The 19213-nt window shown below is 44.2% G+C and overlaps 1 protein-coding gene across 2 annotated transcripts in view; it reads right to left on the reverse strand.

Annotated features, from left to right (window-relative positions):
• IPO8 (importin 8) overlaps positions 1–19213 on the reverse strand; it is a 285959-nt gene that overhangs the window by 88418 nt on the left and 178328 nt on the right. For both annotated transcript variants that reach the window (XR_003856437.1, XM_029600000.1), the window contains exon 15: positions 4804–4964. Coding sequence is in view for 1 of the 2 variants with exons in the window: in XM_029600000.1 (XP_029455860.1) it covers positions 4804–4964 (161 nt within the window). In the remaining variant the exon portion in view is untranslated. The remainder of the gene's footprint in view (positions 1–4803; positions 4965–19213) is intronic.

A 19213-nucleotide genomic window follows, 5' to 3' on the forward strand; every position in this document is an offset into this window, starting at 1 on the left:
TGTTTTGCTTTCCTGTCTCTCCCCCATGTCTTTATTATAGTTTATTCCATTACCACGGTGAAAATCTAATGTGCTCCATCACCACCAAAGGAAGAGAGGCAGCAATACTGCAGTAAAACATCTAGTCTTGGAGAACTCAAACAATATAAACATTTTCCAGAACAGAATGTCAGTGGCTAATCGTAGTTGTACTGACTCAGAATCTCACCAGCTCTTTCTCAAACTCTGATTGTAACATTCAAATATTCTTCTTCCCAGCAGTTTGATGTCCATTGTATAGTCGAGGGGAATACACAAATTTGTTATGGAACCTCAGATTCTACAGGCAGTGAAATAAAAGAAACTAACTCCTGCCTTGCAAGTGCTCAGGTTCTCTCCAAAATAATGTGATATCACAATTTAATTATCTCAAAGTATGCAGTTATAGCACTAGCTGTGCTTAAAGTCTGAAGGCTACTAGCTCACTTCTAAATACAAAAACAAGGTGAATATGGTCCATCAATGAATCAAGAGTTTGTATAATGCAGATATCGGGGTTGACTCGACTCTGTAGAATCTATATTTATTAAAATTTATGGATTGCATAACACTAACAATAGGTCTAGGTGATGTACAAGGGATTAATAAAACAATAAAATTCAATAATAAAACATACAATAAAAATATAAATTGTTAGAAAGATAAGAATAACATATTAAAACAAGTAAATTAAGTCATAAAAACTTCAAAATAGGCTAATTTGAACAAAAAGGTCTTAAGAAAAATTTCTGAAGATTTTTATCGAGTCATACTGACGAAGCTCCAATGCGAAAGAGTTCCATAGGGTTGAACCGGCAAATGAAAAAGAGCATTCTGGAGTAATATGTAGATATGCGACTTTAAGAGATGGAACATCTAGCAATCCGCACTGGGATGAACATAAATTTCTGGAAGGTCGGTAAAATTTCAAGATGGCATTGGCCCATGCCAGGTCTGATTGTAAATCAATTTAAAAATTGTCAGGCCAATTTTGTATTTGATTCTTTCGCCAATAGGCAGCCAGTGTAACTCGATCAAACCTGGAGTAATAGGATCAAAATGCTTCAATTCTGCAATTAAGTGAGCCGAGGAATTTAGCAAAAGCTGCTAATGTGTTTATGAATGCCTGAGCCTCAGCTACAGATTCAAAAGTCTCAGGCTGATTCCCATGAAAGACTTTCAGTTTTGACGGGAACTTTAGGTAAAAATCTCAAATTTAAAGCTGCCATTTTTGCAAATATCAGTGAGAAGGCCTTGCGCTTTGCGGAAACCGCAGCAGAGTAATCTGGAAAAATTAAGATCTGCGTGTCTTCATAAGACAGGAGCCTATTCTTTCTGTAAACTTGCAGGATCTCAGATTTACAGGAAGAGTTAAGTAATTTAGCAATCATTGGGCACGGTTTGTTTCTGGTGATTTTTCCATTCAAAGTGGTTCATGGTGCTCACTGAGCGTAAGAGCCCGTGGGAGCTAAGTTTCTAAAATTTGTGCTATGACACTGTCTGGAATGGATTCTGAGAGGTCTTGAAAATGCAGGTTCCCGAGTGTGGACCTATTTTCGAGGTTCTCGATTTTTTCTTTGTACTTGTTGGTACAAGTTTGCAAGGCCTCCACTTCTCCAAACCTCCTATGCAATCGTCCAGTTCTGATTTCCTGCCCTCTGCATTTACTTAATTGAGACTGCTAACAGTCAAAAGTTCAAACTTGGCATAAATTTTCTCTAATTTATCCAACACAATTGCCACTGCTGCCCTCATTTCTTGCACATCGTGATCTGGTGCACCAATCCCAAGAGTGAACGCGTCGCATCCGCCATTTTACCTGGCAGAGTTTTTGGTCTCTCTCTTTCTGTTGGATTTTTTAGTTCATATCTCCCTTCAAATGATTCGCTGCTGGCTTCCCTCTCTTCAGCCTGTAGTTACACACTTAAATTTACTGCTTAATTCTGTACTAGATATCACCCCATAAATAAGCAATTTTGGGAATGGGGCCTCGGAGCAGAGGGAAATATGTCCTCTCTCTCACACTACATCATGTGATCTACATTCAGGCCCGTTATACATGTTCCCATCAGAGTCTGAGCATGCTGTGTCCCTGTGTGCCTATTCCAGATGTGAACAATACCATTTGAGGGGAGAGGGAGTGTGGATCGGACTATGAATATTGGAAAAGGTATGAGGCAGTTCATTTACAGTGAAATTAAGATGAAGATGCATCCTATGGCTTCGAACATGGGACATCTTAAAATGTCATGTAAAACGGTGGGAAGGGGAAAAATTGTCCGATATGTTCCTTATAGGCTCTAAATATTTCTCTTTGCTTATTTACTGTTCCTTCTTGAAAGCATATTAAGCTTGCTAGGCCTAGCTAGAAGTCTTGATTGCCAAAGCATGACAGTAGCATTGGTGTGTAGCTAAACATTTATCATTGGTGCAGTGGCCTTGGAAACTTGCTAAAGGAAAGCCAGCTGTAAAACTGTGCAGGGTGAGAATTGTGATGGAATGCAGTTTTTAAGAAATGGACAACAGAAGAATATTCTACAAGGTATGTAAGACAGCGACATAGCCTAAAGAGTGGTGAGAAAAATCAGCATAGGGAAGATGTCTATTGATGGGATAATATGGGAAATGCATGATGATGGGGGTGTATGAAAAATTATTTATTTATTTATTTTTAGTTTTTATATACCGATGTTCCTGTATAGTATACATATCACACCGGTTTACAAGGAAATAGAACTTTCCTTGAATGAAAATTCAAGGAAAGAAACTGAAGAACAGAGCTCAGGTGAGATAAGAGAGATGCCAACTACAGAATTATTAGATTCCAATAGTAACTCCTGGATAAAAGGCAGGAAATGTACTTTATCATACAGTCTTTATATTTTATCCTATACTAAATCTTGCAGATGCCAAATAGTATTTTTGCTCTACATCAAAATAAGCATTATTCTAATTTTACAAATAGACTCAAGTAATTTCCTAAGTATACAAGTACCAAATAAAATATAACTGACTACTTAAAGAAAAACATTTAACAGGCATTTAAGCATAAATTTTGAAATATGAAATCCCTCCAAGACACGTTTCTTTAAACAGAGGATATGATTACTCTTTTTAGGGACCCAGCAACTTCTTCCTGTTCCTTTGGGCTTCCAGCTGAATTGAACAGGGGCCAGGATCCAGTGCCATGAACCATCCTTCATAACTACCAGGGATTTTTTTCCCCTTATTTTTATATTTCCTAATTCAACTAAGCCAGTCAGTGCATCAACATTCCTTGGCTGGGGTCCATGAACTGGGGTTCCTTTCATTAACCTTGTAAATGGCAGGCCTTAAATTCAGCCATTAGATTTTGGCGCCGCATGATAACAGACACCGATCCCACCCAGGGGGCTGTGAACATTGCCTCTGCAGCATCCCCAGCCAACCCAGGAAGTGAAAGACCTGGCCCAGGAATTGAAGTGAGGCCCCCTGCATGGCAGTACTCAGCAATGCCACTGAGCCACTAGGCCAACCCCAGGATAAGATTACTTTTATTTTATGTTTGTCCTCATCCATCTTTCCCTCTTTTTATAAACTCTACACCTCGGGCAGGAAGCTTGTGTGATTGTGTGTCTGCTGGCCATGAGGGCAGCCTCCAGTGAGACTTACCCTCAGCACCATTCCTTCAGTTGGCAGGGGTCATCTTTATCTTTATTTCAGCATTTATAGTCTTTTAAATCCAGTAGTTCATAGTGGATTACAAACAGAACATTTGTAATAATTACTGTAATAATTACATCCCACCATAAATAACATAGTAAAACAAATGCATGCATAAAATATATATAAAACCAAAAATCAAACAAAAACTAAAATAAAATTTAAAATAACCATAAGAAAAAACATATGAGCAGGTGCTTCTCAAACAAGACAGACAATTGTCAACATGTGGCCCCTTTCCCATATGTCCTCTGGAAGACAGCTGTTTCTAATGTTGTCCTAAACTATACTGTACTGCCATTATCCTGTTCCGGGACAGATTTCCAAAAGGTAAGACATAAAATGGAGAAAGCATGTTCTCTAGCCTCTTCCAGGCGAAACAATCTGAACGAGGGAATCTCAAGCAAGCCTTTCTCAGCAGAGCATAAAACATAGGGCACTACTCCATGGTACAGATTCATTACTCACCATCATTTTATGAATTAGCATTGCCACTTTATATTCAATTCTCCACTCTACTGGTAACCAGTGGCACACCTTCAAAACTAGTATAATATGATCAAATACCCTAATGCCAGCTTCCTTTCCTCTCTAAGATTGAGTGCATCACTTGTGGCACACCCACCTCATGGCTTCTCTACGGTACCAGCCCCAAACTTGAACTGGAGTCTCTTATGCTGCTTTTAGCCCCTCGATGCCATTATTAGATTCTGATTTTTCTCAAAATATTTTTTGGGTGTAAATTTTTCCCAAGTACTGAATTTGGGTGAATCCAGCCCTTTCTGAATATCTGAAAACTTGCTAACTGAACAACAAAAGCAGGGATTCTTCCAGGTAAATCCATTTCTTCTCCAACACTACTTATGCTCCTCATTTTCATGGTATATAATCATGACTTCTATATAAAGAACTGAAGATATTTTGTGAAAGGTGATGGAAGTAGAAAAAGAGATGAATGAACATATTTAAATATGGGTTGCTAATTATTAGGAAAAAACAATTACAGTCTGGTCAATATTGCTGGGTCATCGGCAGGGGTCATCTAAGACCTGCTGCGTGCCCACAAGCACTTTTCTCACTTACCAGGCGCTGTGTCATTTCCACAGCAATACAGGCCACCTCCTGGCTGTACTCGCAGATCATCTTCTGAATGACGTTCGTAAGGTCATCATTTTCAGTCTCTCTGACTATGTGCAACAGCTCCTGCATTACAGGCCTGACATAGGGTTTTACGTACTCCTTTGCTAAATAACAAAACAGACTAATCAGGAGATTCAGCCATCCAAGCAGAAAGAAAACACACAATATGTTTTAAGACTTGCCTTTTCTCAAAAGGCTATAAAAACCAACCCATTTTTAGAAGCAAAGGATTTCTTGCAAAGTTCTCAAAAGATTTTGGATCTTTTGTCAGGGCCTAAAGTACATGGCATTAATAACAGTTTCAGTTCAGATCTTGTAATACTCTGTTTCTATGCATGCAACCAAAGTTTGTTCTCTATACAGAAACTATAAAGCATATCTAGTAGAGATGTGAATCGGAACTGATATCGGATCCGATTCTGGTTCCGATTCACATCTATAGAGATGTGAATCGGAACTGAAATCGGATCCGATTCTGGTTCCGATTCACATCTCTAATATCTAGGCCTTATATTGAAGTGCTGTATGTGGAAATTGTAGTTTCAACCGGTCCTGAAGTTCTGAAACAAAGTGATCTCAGATACAAAGTCAGTTTGTTTTAAAGGCAGAAAAATCAATCGTTTCTAATCACCTAAGTGTGTATTCTATTTATGCTAATCTAAAAAATAATAACAGGCCACTATAATCTCAGTCAGTCATTAACTGATTCATTATAAAGTAGCTTTAAAGAGTATTTGTCAGTGTCTAGGACTATATTCATAGACAGTATAGTCCATGGTTGAATTTTCAGTGTAAAACTTTACACAAAACTCACCCTTCCCACCCTTCAGTCAATAAACTGAATTTTTTCCCTCCAGTTTTGATCCAGGAGAAAAGACCTAGTCAGCTCTTCAAGAGGTCCTTTAACATAAATGTGCATGATGCTGTGTTCCTACCTCCGTGTCACCCCTTTCCAGACCACAAGAGGGACTAGTGGGTTACATCACAAAATTGTCAACTTATGTATGTTGATGTAGCTGGAAACTGAGAAACTATCAATGGTGGTTAGAATGAACTTGCATCATCTCTAGAAAAGTCAGTCCTTCTACAGTAAGAGATGCCATGCTAGGTCAGACCAAAGGTCCATTAAGCTCAGCATCTTGTCTCAGACAGTGGCCAGTCCAGATCTTCAGGAATTACCCACTAGATCCCAAAGAATAGATGCATTTCTTGTTACCCACTACCATGGATAAGTGGTGGCTTTCCCCCAAGTCTACCTGGCTAATAACTGTTCCAGGAATTTGTCCAACCCCCTTTTTAAACTCAGCTATGCAACAATTTCCATAGTTTAATAGGTGAATGGAATATCTAGGGGAAGAAGAGGAGCAGGGGGCAAAACTCAAAGGGCAACCAATGTTTTTGTTAGAAAAGTAAATAAAAGGTAAGAGGAAAAAGAGGCCACTGTGTGTGTATATGTGTGTGTGTGTGCGAGAGAGAGAGACAGACAGACTTTGACTGGGGGTGGCTGTGTGTGTGTGAGAAAACGGGATCCTGACTGGGGGAGTGAGTGTGTTTCTGTGCACATGGGAACCCGTCTGGGATGTGTATGTGTATGAATGAATGAATGAATGAATGAATGGGAACCCGTCTAGGAGAGTGTATGTGTGTGAATGGGAACCTGTCTGGGAGTGTTTGTATGTGTATAGAAAATTTATGGCAAATGAAAAATGTCATGGTATTCACTTGGTCAAGGAATAAACTCTTATAATTAGTTTATCCATGCTCTGATGAACGTGAGCCTCTGAGTAGGCTCCATACTCAATATCTCAAAGTTGATCAGAAGATCTATCATCAAGCTCAGGGAGCGGAGAACTTTGTCTTGTAATTTTGTTGTGATGAGCCAATCGTCCAGATATGGGAAGATTGGTATTCCCTGGTGACAGATATGAGCTGCCATTATTGCAAAGCATCTCTGAAAGACTCTCAGGGTTGATGAGAGGACAAACAGGAGTACTTTATACTGGTAGTGGGAAGAATCCACTTAGAAGTGGAGGTAACACCAATATGAAGTATGAATGGTTATGTAAGTGTATACATTCTTTAGGTACAAGGCACACATCCATTCATCCTTCTGTATGTAAGGAAGGATTGTGCTAAGGGAGTTCACTTTGAATTTCACCACAGATATATGTTTATTCAGATGTCTCAAGTCTAGAATGGGCCACGGTCCCTCCCATTTTCTTAGGGATAAGGAAATATCAGGAATAGAAATCCTTCGTACATTTAGTTGCTGGTATTGGCTCTATCGCTTATTGCTGTAGAAGCAGTTGGACGCCCAGATAAAGCTCTGGTATGTGAGATGGATCCAGATGGAGTGCTGAACAATGTGGAAAGAATGGTGGTTCGGAGAGAAGCAACCAGTACCCAGACTGCACAATTTGAAAGACCTTAGTGACCTGATACCACTCCTCTACAAAACGTTTAATTCTTCTGCCACTGGCAGAGTCAGGAACAAATTGATTAGAGAGATCAGAAACTAGGCCCTAATTGAGCTGGGTTTATTATGGTTTTCGGCTGATGGCATTCTCTTGTTTAGGTTGGGCCAGAAGTGGCTGTTGACGTTGGGCAGGAAGGGGCAGCAGACAGTACTGTTGAAAAGATTGTTATGGCTTCCTATGGATGTACGATTGTTTGTATGGGTAGAAATGCCTCATCGTCAAGGGCTGTTCAGGAGCCATAGAGTATGACTGCATTGCTTCTTGCTGAAAAGACTGTCCTCCAAGCATGGGAGATCAGCCAGTTTTTCAGGGTCATTCTTACGGATGCTACTTCCTCAAAGTCATGCCAGGTGTCTAGCTCCAGTGAAAGCTGAGGAGGTGCATGAAACAATCAAAAGATTTGTATACTGTTCAAAATAGGTGGCAGATGCCCTCTTCTGCATCCAGGAGGTGTTATGGATAGTAGTTATCTTGCTCAGTGGCAGGTAGGAAAGGCTTCAGTTTTTGAAAGCAGTCATGGATATTCTGCACTAAAAATAGAACTGGTGTATATTAATGCATGCAGAGACCATTGCACTTTTAAAAATGTTCTTGCCAAAGATTTCTAGAAGTTTGTGGTCTTTTCCTGGAGAAGAGTTTGAGTGAATCCGTGTCTTCATTGCTTTCTTCATAGTAGATTCAACCATTACAGAGTGATGAGGCAGCTGAATGACAGCAAATCCGGAGAGTGCTGGACTCTGAATTTGAGGTCTAATTTTTGAGCTGAAGAAGTGACCAAAATGGGAGTTTCCCACATTCTCATCTGTAAAACATGGAGTATATTGTGAACTTCAAAGGGCTGCTCGAGCAGCTGGCATGTCCAGTATTTTAAGAAGGCCAAGTAGCTCAGAGCAGGGGTCTTTGTCTTTGTGGACATGGACATCCAGTGCTGCACTCATCTTTTCTACAAACTTAAGAATAGGTAAGATCTTCTGGTGGCAAGGTATGGTTCAGAGGATCTGGAAAAGGGTCAGAGGGTATGCTGGTAGAATCTTCACCTGAGCTAAAGGTACTAGTTCATTTATTCAGGATTCCAATGATGAAGAACATGAACAGCAGAGACTTCTGGTTGACTCCAAGGAAGAGCAGCTTGGTTCAAAACTTCTGATCTATTAGAATCTGCTGCAATAAATGATGACGAACCCCTAATCAAGGGTTCTGATGAGGAGTTCACTCCTTTAGGCAATATCAGGACTCCAGTCTGTCATATTGCTAAAGCGATAGTTGAAAAGAGAAGCTGGCATATTTCTTACATCTCTTTGGTCAGAGAGGTAAAAAGCATTTCACCAAATCTGCAATTTAGTTAAGTGACTGATGTGTCCTCTGGCCTGGGGACATCCTCAGACCAGGAAAGGTATATGCATGACAATAGGTGGGCTGTTAAAAGTAAGCGGTAGAATAGAGGATACCAGTTCTGCAGTCTCTTGGCAAAGTTCTTTCATGGGGTGTGTGCCCTGGTTAATGGAGGGGGCAAAAGCAATCTCACCCCTTCTCCTGCAGATCTAGAATGGGCTGTTTAGAGATTTGTTGGCAACGCAGCCTGACAGATCAAAGCCAGAGGTGGATATGCCAGTGGCTTCAATAGGGTAGAGAGATTAAACACCTTTAATGACTTGGCATGCTTCAACAGGTGTTTCGAGACATGCACTGAGGAATCTGGTGCAGGTTGATGATATTGCATCGGTTGAGTCACAGCTGTGCCATGTGGTCTTCGCGGGATTGTGTGATATAGGATCCTGAGCACCGTGTGACCTAAGAATAGAGGTGTCCATATGCAGAGGCCATATGCTTCAGTGGTGAAGCTCCTTGTGTCAACTGCATCAGTGCATCAGGCGTTTTGATGTGCTGAGCGTTGAATGCATCGTGGAAAATGCATCAGGCTAGTTGATGCATTGTGTGTTGAGAATGCCAATGCTGTTTATATTGATGGAGCTGATGCATCTCGATTAGAATGTCTGAACTACTTTGACGCAGCTATGATGTCTCCAGTCTACTTAGTCTTTGACACAGAGCAACTGGTGGAATTGAATCCCACGATTTCGGCCTGAGTGGAAGGGGGAATTTTAAAGGAGCTCCTGCTAAACTCTTTATCCAGTGAGGCAGACAAGGTTGCACTATGGAAAAAGACCTATTGTGACTCCAGAGAAATTTACGCAGTTCCTCGATGTAAACTGCCCTGGAGTGCTGTGATCGCGGGGACATCTGACCACAGACATAGCAATTCTTCTGGGTCATGTTCTGGATTGATAACAGTTCACTGATAACACTGATAGCACTGATAGCAGTTCGTGCCTACTGGTAAGGGACATAATCTTGCGACAGATCCAATTTTTAAAGCTGCTCACAGTTGATGGCTTCTTCTGGCTGGACATGATGGAAAAGAAGGCCAAATTCCCTAGGTGTTTGTTTGGTTTTTTTTTTTTTTTAAAAATAGCATTGAACAGTGTCGTGGGGCTGCAGATTTAGTAAGGCAATTCATTAAGAAGATAAATTAATTGAATTTATAAGATTTTAAGGATTTTTTAGGAAAATTATCAGGAGAAACATAGTTCATGACTGTTCAGTGCTCAGACAAAAAATGGCTAAGGGGGCTCCCACATATGTTTAGTAGAGTTCAAAGCTCTACTAGCTTGGAGAGAAGAGTCCATTTGGTGCCACTTTGGTCACCCACATCTAATGGCTAATTCAGCCTGCTTATCAACTGGAAATAAAAGGTTAGCATTCATAAACTACAAAAGATTATTTCCTGTTATACTCTTTCTGCAATATCTGGAAAAGCTACGAGAAGCTGAGAAAGTAATCAGGAGAGCAAAGGCACAAATCAAATAAAAGGTAGCAAATATGGGGGAGGGTAGTAAATATGGGGGAGGGGACAAGACTCTTGCTTTTTAAAGGTATGCTAGTGATAGAAGGAAGTGGAAAAGTGGTATTGTGAGACTCAGCAATGAAGGGGAATGTAGAGGCTGACAAAGAAAAAGCAGAATTACTTAAATTTTTCTATTCAGACTTCATTGAGGAAAGACTAGGAAAAGGACTACAGAAAATGGACACAAATAGGACTGGAAATTAGATAAAGGTCAATTTTTAGAAAAGTATGTTTGTAAAGAGCTAGCTACACTAAAATTAGATAACACATTTGGGGCTGAAAAGGATACATGGAGAAATTACTACTTACCTGATAATTTTGTTTTCCTTAGTGTAGACAGATGGACTCAGGAGCAGTGGGTTATGCTCCCCTGCCAGCAGATGGAGATTGAGCAAGCTGACGTCACAGTATATATACACTCCTGTAGTGACACCAACCTGCCAGAATTCTCTTCAAAAGCAACTGTGGACAGACTAGCAAAAAATTAGATTAAAAATAATCAACCATTACTGTACACAACCAACAAGAAACACTGAACTCAAGCAAGGAACATATGTACACCAATCTAGGGACTAGACGAACACTTATCAGTAATCCCCTGAACACGTAGCCCCACAGGAGGACCACTGACACAATCATGCGGCAGCAGAGGGCGGGAAGCTGAGTCCATCTGTCTACACTAAGGAAAACAAAATGATCAGTTAAGTAGTAATTTCTCCTTTCCTAGCATGTAGACAAATGGACTCAGGACCACTGGGATGTACCAAAACTACTCCCGAACAGGATGGGAGGTTGCACACGGTCCAGTCAACACCGCACGTGCAAAGGTTGCGTCCTCCGGGCCTGCACATCCAGACAATAAAACCTGGAAAATGTACGCAAGGAAGACCACGTCGCAGCTCCGCAAATGTCGACGGGAGACAATCTAACCTCCGCCCATGAAACTGCCTGAGCCCTAGTGGATTGAGCCTTAACCCAAGTAGGCAATGGCTTTTCAGCATCCACATACGCGGCCGTAACTACCTTCTTAATCCAGCGAGCTATTATAGCCTGCAAAGCAGGTTTGCTCTGCTTCCTTCTACTTTCTTTTGGAAAGGTTCAGAAACATCCAGATACCTCACGACAAGTCTTTTGACATCAAAAGGATGCAGGAAGATACTCCTCCGCGTCCCTGACCTTATCCAGGGACGGCAAGGAAATGGACTGATTTAAATAAATTCTGAGACCACCTTAGGCAAGAAGGATGGAACAGTACATGCAGCTATAATGCCTCTGGAATCACCCGAAGGAAGGGCTCCCAGCAAGACAAGGCCTGCAGCTCGGAAATTTGAAGCGCAGCTTCTTTTTTTTTTTTTTTTTTTTTTTTTAAATCTTACTGGAGCTCAGCCTTTACCACCGTACAGAGACAGTCTCTGGCTGCAGGGAGAGAGGCCAAGTGCAGTCACTGCTGCACTTGGCCTCCTGTACCCGCTGCCTTTAAGCTGTACAATCAGTTAAGTCCGCACCGGGAAACCCAGCTACTGGACCAAGTCACACATCCGAGGGACCACAGAAATCACCTCAGGAATTTTCAACTGGGGGAGGACCATCTGGTATCACCACAGGAAAGCAGGGCTTTTCTTTTTCTATTTTAAATTCTCCTTCCAAAATCTGAAGCAATCCACATAGGGAGATGCACATCCACCATCTGCTGGAAACGGAGAATACTGGGAAGCTGGTGTCACTGCAGGAGTATATATACTGTGACATCAGCTTGTTCTGACTCCATCTGCTGGCAGGGGAGCATAACCCACTGTTCCTGAGTCCATCTGTCTACATGTTAGGAAACTGAGGGTTATAAGGGTTTTTAGAGAAGTTCTGGCAGTTCAGTTACCCTGACTTAGCTGGATGACCTTTTCAATATGTCTTTAGAGTTAGGAGCAGATTGAGAGGATTGGAGATAGGAGGATGTGGTTCCTTCTCACAAAAGTAGAAGTAGGGAAGAGGCTGATAACTACAGACTGGTTATTCTGTGGTGACTAAATTAATGGAACTGCTACTAAAACATAGGATAATGCAGTTTTCAGAATTCAATGACCAGAGGTAGGTCTTGTCAGATAAATCTGATCTATTTATTTGACTGGGTGACTAGAAAACTGGATCAGGGGAGAGCATTAGATGAAGTGTACTAGGACTGCAGTAAGGCCTTTGATATGGTTCCAAATAGGCACCCTATAAATAAATTAGGCACCCTTGGTATAGGCCCTAAAGTGATTGGGTGAGAAACTGGTTAAGTGAGAGGTGACAAAGGATAGTGGTAAACAGAGCTCATTATGAAGACAGAGGTGTTATTAGTAGTGTGCCACAAGGATCAATCCATGGATTTTTATTTTTTTTTTAATATTTGCATACACTATACTGAAAAAAAAAGGACTATCTATTACAGGGGTGGCCAATTTATGTCCTCGAGAGCCACAAAAAGAAAATTGGTTCTTACCTGATAATTTTCATTCCTGTAGTACCAACGGATCAGTCCAGAACTCCTGGGTTAATTCATCCCTGCCAGCAGATGGAGACAGATAAAGCCTCGCAGACACTTCTTGAAAACCCTGGTGCCACCTGCAGTAGCTCAGTATTGATCTGTACCCAAGCTGAAAATAACACTATTGCAATAACTGACTAAAAACATCTCAAATAACTTGAAAAAGTGTATAAGTTTACAACAAAGAACGGGAAGTATGCTGACAAAGTTATAGCTGAGCGGATGACTCTCCCTTCTGACCCAGGTGGGTTCTGGACTGATCAGTTGGTACTACAGGAACAAAAATTATCAGGTAAGAACCAATTTTCTTTTCCCTGTACGTACCCGGATCAATCCAGAACTCCTGGGATGTACCAAAGCTTCCTACAGAGGGTGGGAACTGGAGAGTCCCGCTCGCAAGACACCTTCATCAAAAGATCTGGAATCAGAAAATCCGAAATCCAACCTGTAATTCCTTGCAAAAGTATGCAGCGACTTCCAAGTCGCTGCCCTGCAAATTTCCTGCGGAGAGACCAACTGTGCCTCCGCCCATGAAGCGGCCTGAACCCGCGTCAAATGAGCTCGTAAACAGTCAGTAATCTGGCGGCCCTTGAGAATGTATGCAAACCCAATAGCCTCCTTAAGCCACCTGGCAATCGTTGTTTTGGATGCCATGGTCCCGTTCTTTGGCCCGCTCCATAACACAAACAGATGATCCAATCTTCTGAATTCATTAGTAACCTTGAGATAATGAAGCAAGGTTCTGCAGACATCTAACATCTTAAGCTTCCGAGCATGCTGCATAGAAGCATCCAAGTCTGTAAACGCTGGGAGCTCGATAATTCGATTAACATGAAAGGCAGACACAACCTTTGGGGACAAACGAAGGAACCATACGCAATGTAATACCTGAATCAGATATTTGAAGAAATGGATCCCTACACGAAAAGGCCTGCAGTTCTGAAATCCTCCTAGTGGAACAAATGGCCACCAAAAACACCAACTTGAGAGTCAAATCTTTAAGAGTCACTCTCTGAATAGGTTCAAACGGGGCGTCTCGCAGAACCAGATTAAGGTTCCAGGGAGGGCAAATTTTCCGCACCGGAGGCCTCAAATTCTTAACTCCCTGAAGAAACCACTGCACGTCCAGGTGAGAAGACAGGAAAAACCCTCAACTTTGTCTTGCAAGCAAGCAAGCGCCGCTCCCTGCACCTTAAGGGAATTAAAGGCAAGACCCTTAGCTAAACCCTCTTATAGGAAAGACAAGATGTGAGATATCGAGGCCTGAACCGCAAGAACTCCTTGTTCGGAACACCAAGTTTCAAACACTTTCCAGACCCGAACATATGAGAGGGAAGTGGATTGCAGCATGTACATAATTTCTGTACACAGGGACAGGGCAACAAGAACACTTCGATTCAGCAAAAGATTTTAAAATATAATTTATTCAGCTGTTTAAAAGAGAGTCCAAGCCAAGTGTTCCTGGGAGATGCAATATAAATGCCCTCTATCAGTAATAACTAGCATCTCAGTGAATATCTGACATGCCCTGACTTATATAATCAAAATACAACACTACGGAAGTTTCCAGAATGAATGACGTGACTGCCCAAAGACTTCTTTACAAAGATACATTATGCTGTTGTCATGACAATCTATCATGTATAGGAAATGCTTGTGAGGACATCCTCCATTCAGTTGTAAAAATCATTCATTTACTAGTCTTTCCTGAAACCACCCTTCCATGATAAAAGTTCCTGTATCACCCTGGCTTTGATGCACTGTATTCTTCTGTTCTTCTTTTGATATTCTTTGTTGTGTAAACAAATCGCAAGTCTGTGGCTTCAATAGGAGTTAGGCCTGAATTCCGTTTCTTGGCACCAGGATTTAATTAAAACTGTCACCTCACAGGATCTCCTTTTCAACTGGTTTCTGTCCGTTGAAATTATGCATTTGTAAGACAAAAGCTTGCATCCTGGTTTCATGCAAACTAAGTTTCCTTGTATTGTGGTGCAAACAGTCATTGATGCCTTTCTGGCCTTTTAATTATATGCTGTGCAGAGCTTACAAGTTTCCTAAATCTTCTACATCCTTCGAATCTGTGATAGTCAGAAAGTCTCTCAGAGTTCATTCACCTCTGACAGGCCACAGTACAGCAGAGGCATCTGGGTATTTTTGGTTGTCTGCTCGGCCTATTCTTCAAGCAGAGCCTGTAAAAGTGTAGTAATCACCGGTTCTGGGTATCCTCTCCGTCGCAATCAACGCCTCTCAAAAGCCAAGCCGCTAGACAAAAGTGATATACCTGATCGGAAAATACAGGACCTTGATGAAGCAGTTCCGAGAGGTGACTCAGACGCAACGGACCGTCACCGCCAAATTGACAAAATCCACGAACCACGGTTGACGCGGCCACTCTGGAGCTACCAGGATCACCTTTCCTGGGTGCTTTTCTATTCTGCGCAATACTTTGCCCACCAGCGGCCATGGCGGGAAGACATTCAGTAAGACGTTCAGAGGCCAAGGCACCACTAGAGCGTTGACTCAGCCCCGTACTCTCTCCTGCGACTGAAGAACTGAGAAGCTTTCGCATTGAGCCAAGTCGCCATCAAATCGATGTGGGGACGGCCCCATCTTCTCCAGGTGAGCCGCATCGCGGACTCCACCAATTCCCACTCGCCTGGATCTAAGGTTTGACGACTGAGAAAATCAGCCTGAACGTTGTTGACCCCTGTGATATGAGAGACCACTAGCTGAATCAAGTACCTTTCTGCCCATTGAAACAGCTCTCACGCTTCCATCGCTACCCCTTGACTCTTGGTCCCGCCTTGACGATTGATGTACTCCACCGTTGTGGCATTGTCTGACAGGACTCTGACTGAACATCCCTGAACGAGGGGAAGAAAAGTTTGAAGTGCCAGTTGTACCGCTCTGGTCTCCAACTGATTGATTGGCCACAAGGCTTCCACCACCGACCAAGTACCCTGGGCTGACTGTCGCTCGCAGACCGCTCCCCAACCAGAGACACTGGCGTCTATATTGAGAACCACCCACTCCGGAACCTCTAGGCTGACTCCACGTTGCAGATTGGAAGACTGTAGCACCATGAGAGACTGTTCCGCGCCGATGCATCCAGCAAAACTGGTAAATGAAAAGCCTGCGACAGAGGATTCCATTTATCCAACAGAGTCCTCTGAAGTGAACACATATGCGCGAAGGCCCACGGTACCAATGCGAGGGTGGAAGCCATCGAACCCAGAACCTGTAGGAAATCCCAGGCTCGTGGAACTTTCAATGCCAATAAGCAGCGAACCTGTGACTGAAGTTTGAGCATCCTCTCCTGTGTGAGAAACACCCTACCTTGGCTCGTGTCGAAATGAGCGCCGAGATATTCGAGTACTTGGGACAGCTCTAAGTGACTCTTTGTCCGGTTCACCACCCAGCCGAGAGACTCCAACAGGTGAACCACTTTCTGAACTGATGCACGGCAACCCTCCAACGACTTCTCCCAAATTAGCCAATCGTCGAGATAAGGGTGTACCAACACCCCTTCGCGTTGGAGAGCTGCCGCCACCATCATCATCACCACCTTGGTGGATGTGCGGGGAGCCATCGCTAGCCCGAAAGGCAGAACCTGGAATTGGAAATGTTGACCCAATATTGCGAAACGGAGAAATCGCTGATGCGCTGGACGAATTAGGATATGCAAGTTTTGCCTCTGTCAGATCTAGGATGCCAAGAACCTCTCGTGAACGAACCGCGCGCTATCACCGACCGGAGCGTTTCCATCCGAAAACGTGGTGATATGTAAAAGACCTGTTGACTGATTTGAGGTCCAAAATAGGGCGAAACATCCTCTCCTTTTTCGGGGACAATGAAATAGATGGAGTAGTGACCCCTGCCCCGTTCACGAGGCGGTACCGGAATCACCGCTCACAACTCATGCAACCTTCGCAACGTGTCTCAAACCGCTCGGCGCTGGTTGAAAAACCCGCAAGGGAGACTAAGAAGAGGTCGGGAACGGAGTGTGCAAATTCTAAAGCGTAACCGTCTTTTATCACTGAGAGTAGCCACTGATCCTGTGTGATTTTGGTCCACTCCCCATAAAAATCTGCCAGCCGGCCTCCTATATAGGGAACGGCGGAGTGAACTAGCCTCGCTTCACTGGGAGGACTTGGCCGCTGCTGCTCCTCCCATTGCGGGAGCTTGAAAAGGTCGTCGCCCTCTGCGAAAGGACTGGCCCCAGCCGAAGCCCCGCGGTTGCTGAAAAGGCTTTTGGGACTGCGCCCCTATGGGCCCTCTTGAAGGACGAGACTGTCTGGTGTCCCTGAAGCGCAACCTGGATTGAAACGCCTGACGATTCCTCGGCTTCTCCACATTTGTCTCACTCAGCTGCTTGATGAGTTGTTCCAGTTGCTTACCAAACAAAAGATGACCCTTGAAAGGCAAAGAGCCTAACTGGGCCTGAGAAGAGACATCCGCTGACCAGTGATGGAGCCAAAGTAACCGTCTGGCTGCGACCGCCGAACTTATGACACACGAGAGCAAGAGCGAACGTACCAAATCATACAGCGCATCCGCTACATATGCGACCCGACGCCTCCACGCGATCCGACGTATCGGTGCATCCTGAAAATTCTGCACCCATCGCAGACATGCCCTCTGCATAAAGCCGGAGCACACGGCAGCCCGGAGCCCCAAGGCTGCACTCTCAAAAACCCTCTTAAGATGAAGTTCCAACTTTCGGTCGGTCCTGGAGATCCTTGAGGGCCGTGGCCCCCTTCCATGGGAATCGTGGTCTTCTTAGTGACCGCAGAAACTGCCGCATCAACCTGCGGAAGTGCAAAAAGCTCCAAGGTTTGTTCCGGCAATGGGTAGAGCTTGGCCATAGCCCTACCTACCCTCAAACTTGAGTCCGGAGAATCCCATTCGTGCTCAATCAATTGCCGGACCGACCTATGGGACGGAAAGGCGGAAGGGGGGGGGGGGGGGGCACGAAGACTATCCAGAACGGGGTCCGCAGCATCCACCTCAGGAACCTCCTGCGGGAGTTTCAATCCCAGCTCCTCTAGGACCTGCGCAAGTAGAGGTGCCAGCTCTTCTCTCCGGAACAACCGATGAATCTTGGGATCAGCCCCCTTCCGCCACCAATGGCATTCCTATAATCATCTCCCTGGACCGTATCTGGTGCTGAAAACCCCAACGCCACCCCAGCTGGAGGAGCCGGGACCTGAGAGCCCCCTGTCACCCCCATGGGGCCAGGCATGACAGGAATGGCTGAGTCTCGTGGCTGCGCGGCTCCCGTCCTGGGATTAATAAGCTGTAGATCCAGATTGGGAGGGGCCACAAATCCCGGAGACCTCCCCATCCCCTCCTGCTGCACCAGGTAAGCCTGGTGTAACAGGAGAATAAAATCTGGGGAAAAAGGACGCGCCCACGGAAGCAAATTGGGGATCTGGCCTCCCTCCGATCCCTGAGGTAAGGGATCCGAAGAACCTGCACCTCACAGCAAGCCCCTGCGCATCGGGAGGCCCAGGATGGAAGGGAGACAGCCTCGGAGGAGAATCCCCCTCTGCCTCCGATAATGGCGGTGGGCGCAAAACCGCATCCAAAAATGGCCACCACTCCTGTCTCGAGGGAGCCGGACAGACCCGGAGTAGCAGGAGGCTGCAAAACGGGCCCGATCGCAGCAGCCGTGCTCTTACAGAGGCGCCGGTGTTTGCCCCCCACCCGGGAGAAGAGAGGGCCCTCCACTCCCCGAAATACACCCGGAGCAGAGGCCCGAACGACTGAGGTGTGCTGGGACTGCCCCACACGCGTTGGCAAGATGAGCCGCGAGAACCATGCCGGCAAGCACATGAAAAATTAAAAGTAAAGAAGCAAAGAAGTGCCGAAAAGAAACCGCAATCGAGGAAGGGGGGGGGGGGGGGGGGGGGGGGGGGACAGAGAGAAACACCCCAGAGCCTTACCGTCAGCCGACTTCCTGCTTTGTACAAACTTTTTTTTTTTTTTTAACTTTAAAGTTAACTAACAAAAAACAGAGCTTCCTTCCCAGAGCTGAAGAGAGCTGTCCAGCTCAACACAGCTGCTGAAATAAAGGGAGAGAAACCTCTGACCAAAGGAAAAGGCTGCAAGCCACAGCAGCCGGCCCTCGTGAGGGGGAGGTATCTGGACCACCAGATTTACACCCCCACGGTACTTGGACCTCAACCGGTCCACCTCAACCGAGCAGATAAAGGTTACTCAAGGAACCAATCCTCTGGGAGGAAGGCTCACTCGCAAAGAAAAATCTAAAAGGAAAAAACAAGCAAGGGTAAAAAGAAAAGCCCTGCAGGTTAATGCACCAGCCAATCTGCTGGAGACAGATAAATACTGAGCTACTGCAGGTGGCACCAGGGGTTTTCAAGCAGTGTCAGCGAGTCTTTATCTGTCTCCATCTGCTGGCAGGGATGAATTAACCCAGGAAGTTCTGGA

This window comes from Rhinatrema bivittatum, chromosome 4 (assembly GCF_901001135.1).
Source record: "Rhinatrema bivittatum chromosome 4, aRhiBiv1.1, whole genome shotgun sequence".
In the NCBI taxonomy this organism is placed as follows: domain Eukaryota; kingdom Metazoa; phylum Chordata; class Amphibia; order Gymnophiona; family Rhinatrematidae; genus Rhinatrema; species Rhinatrema bivittatum.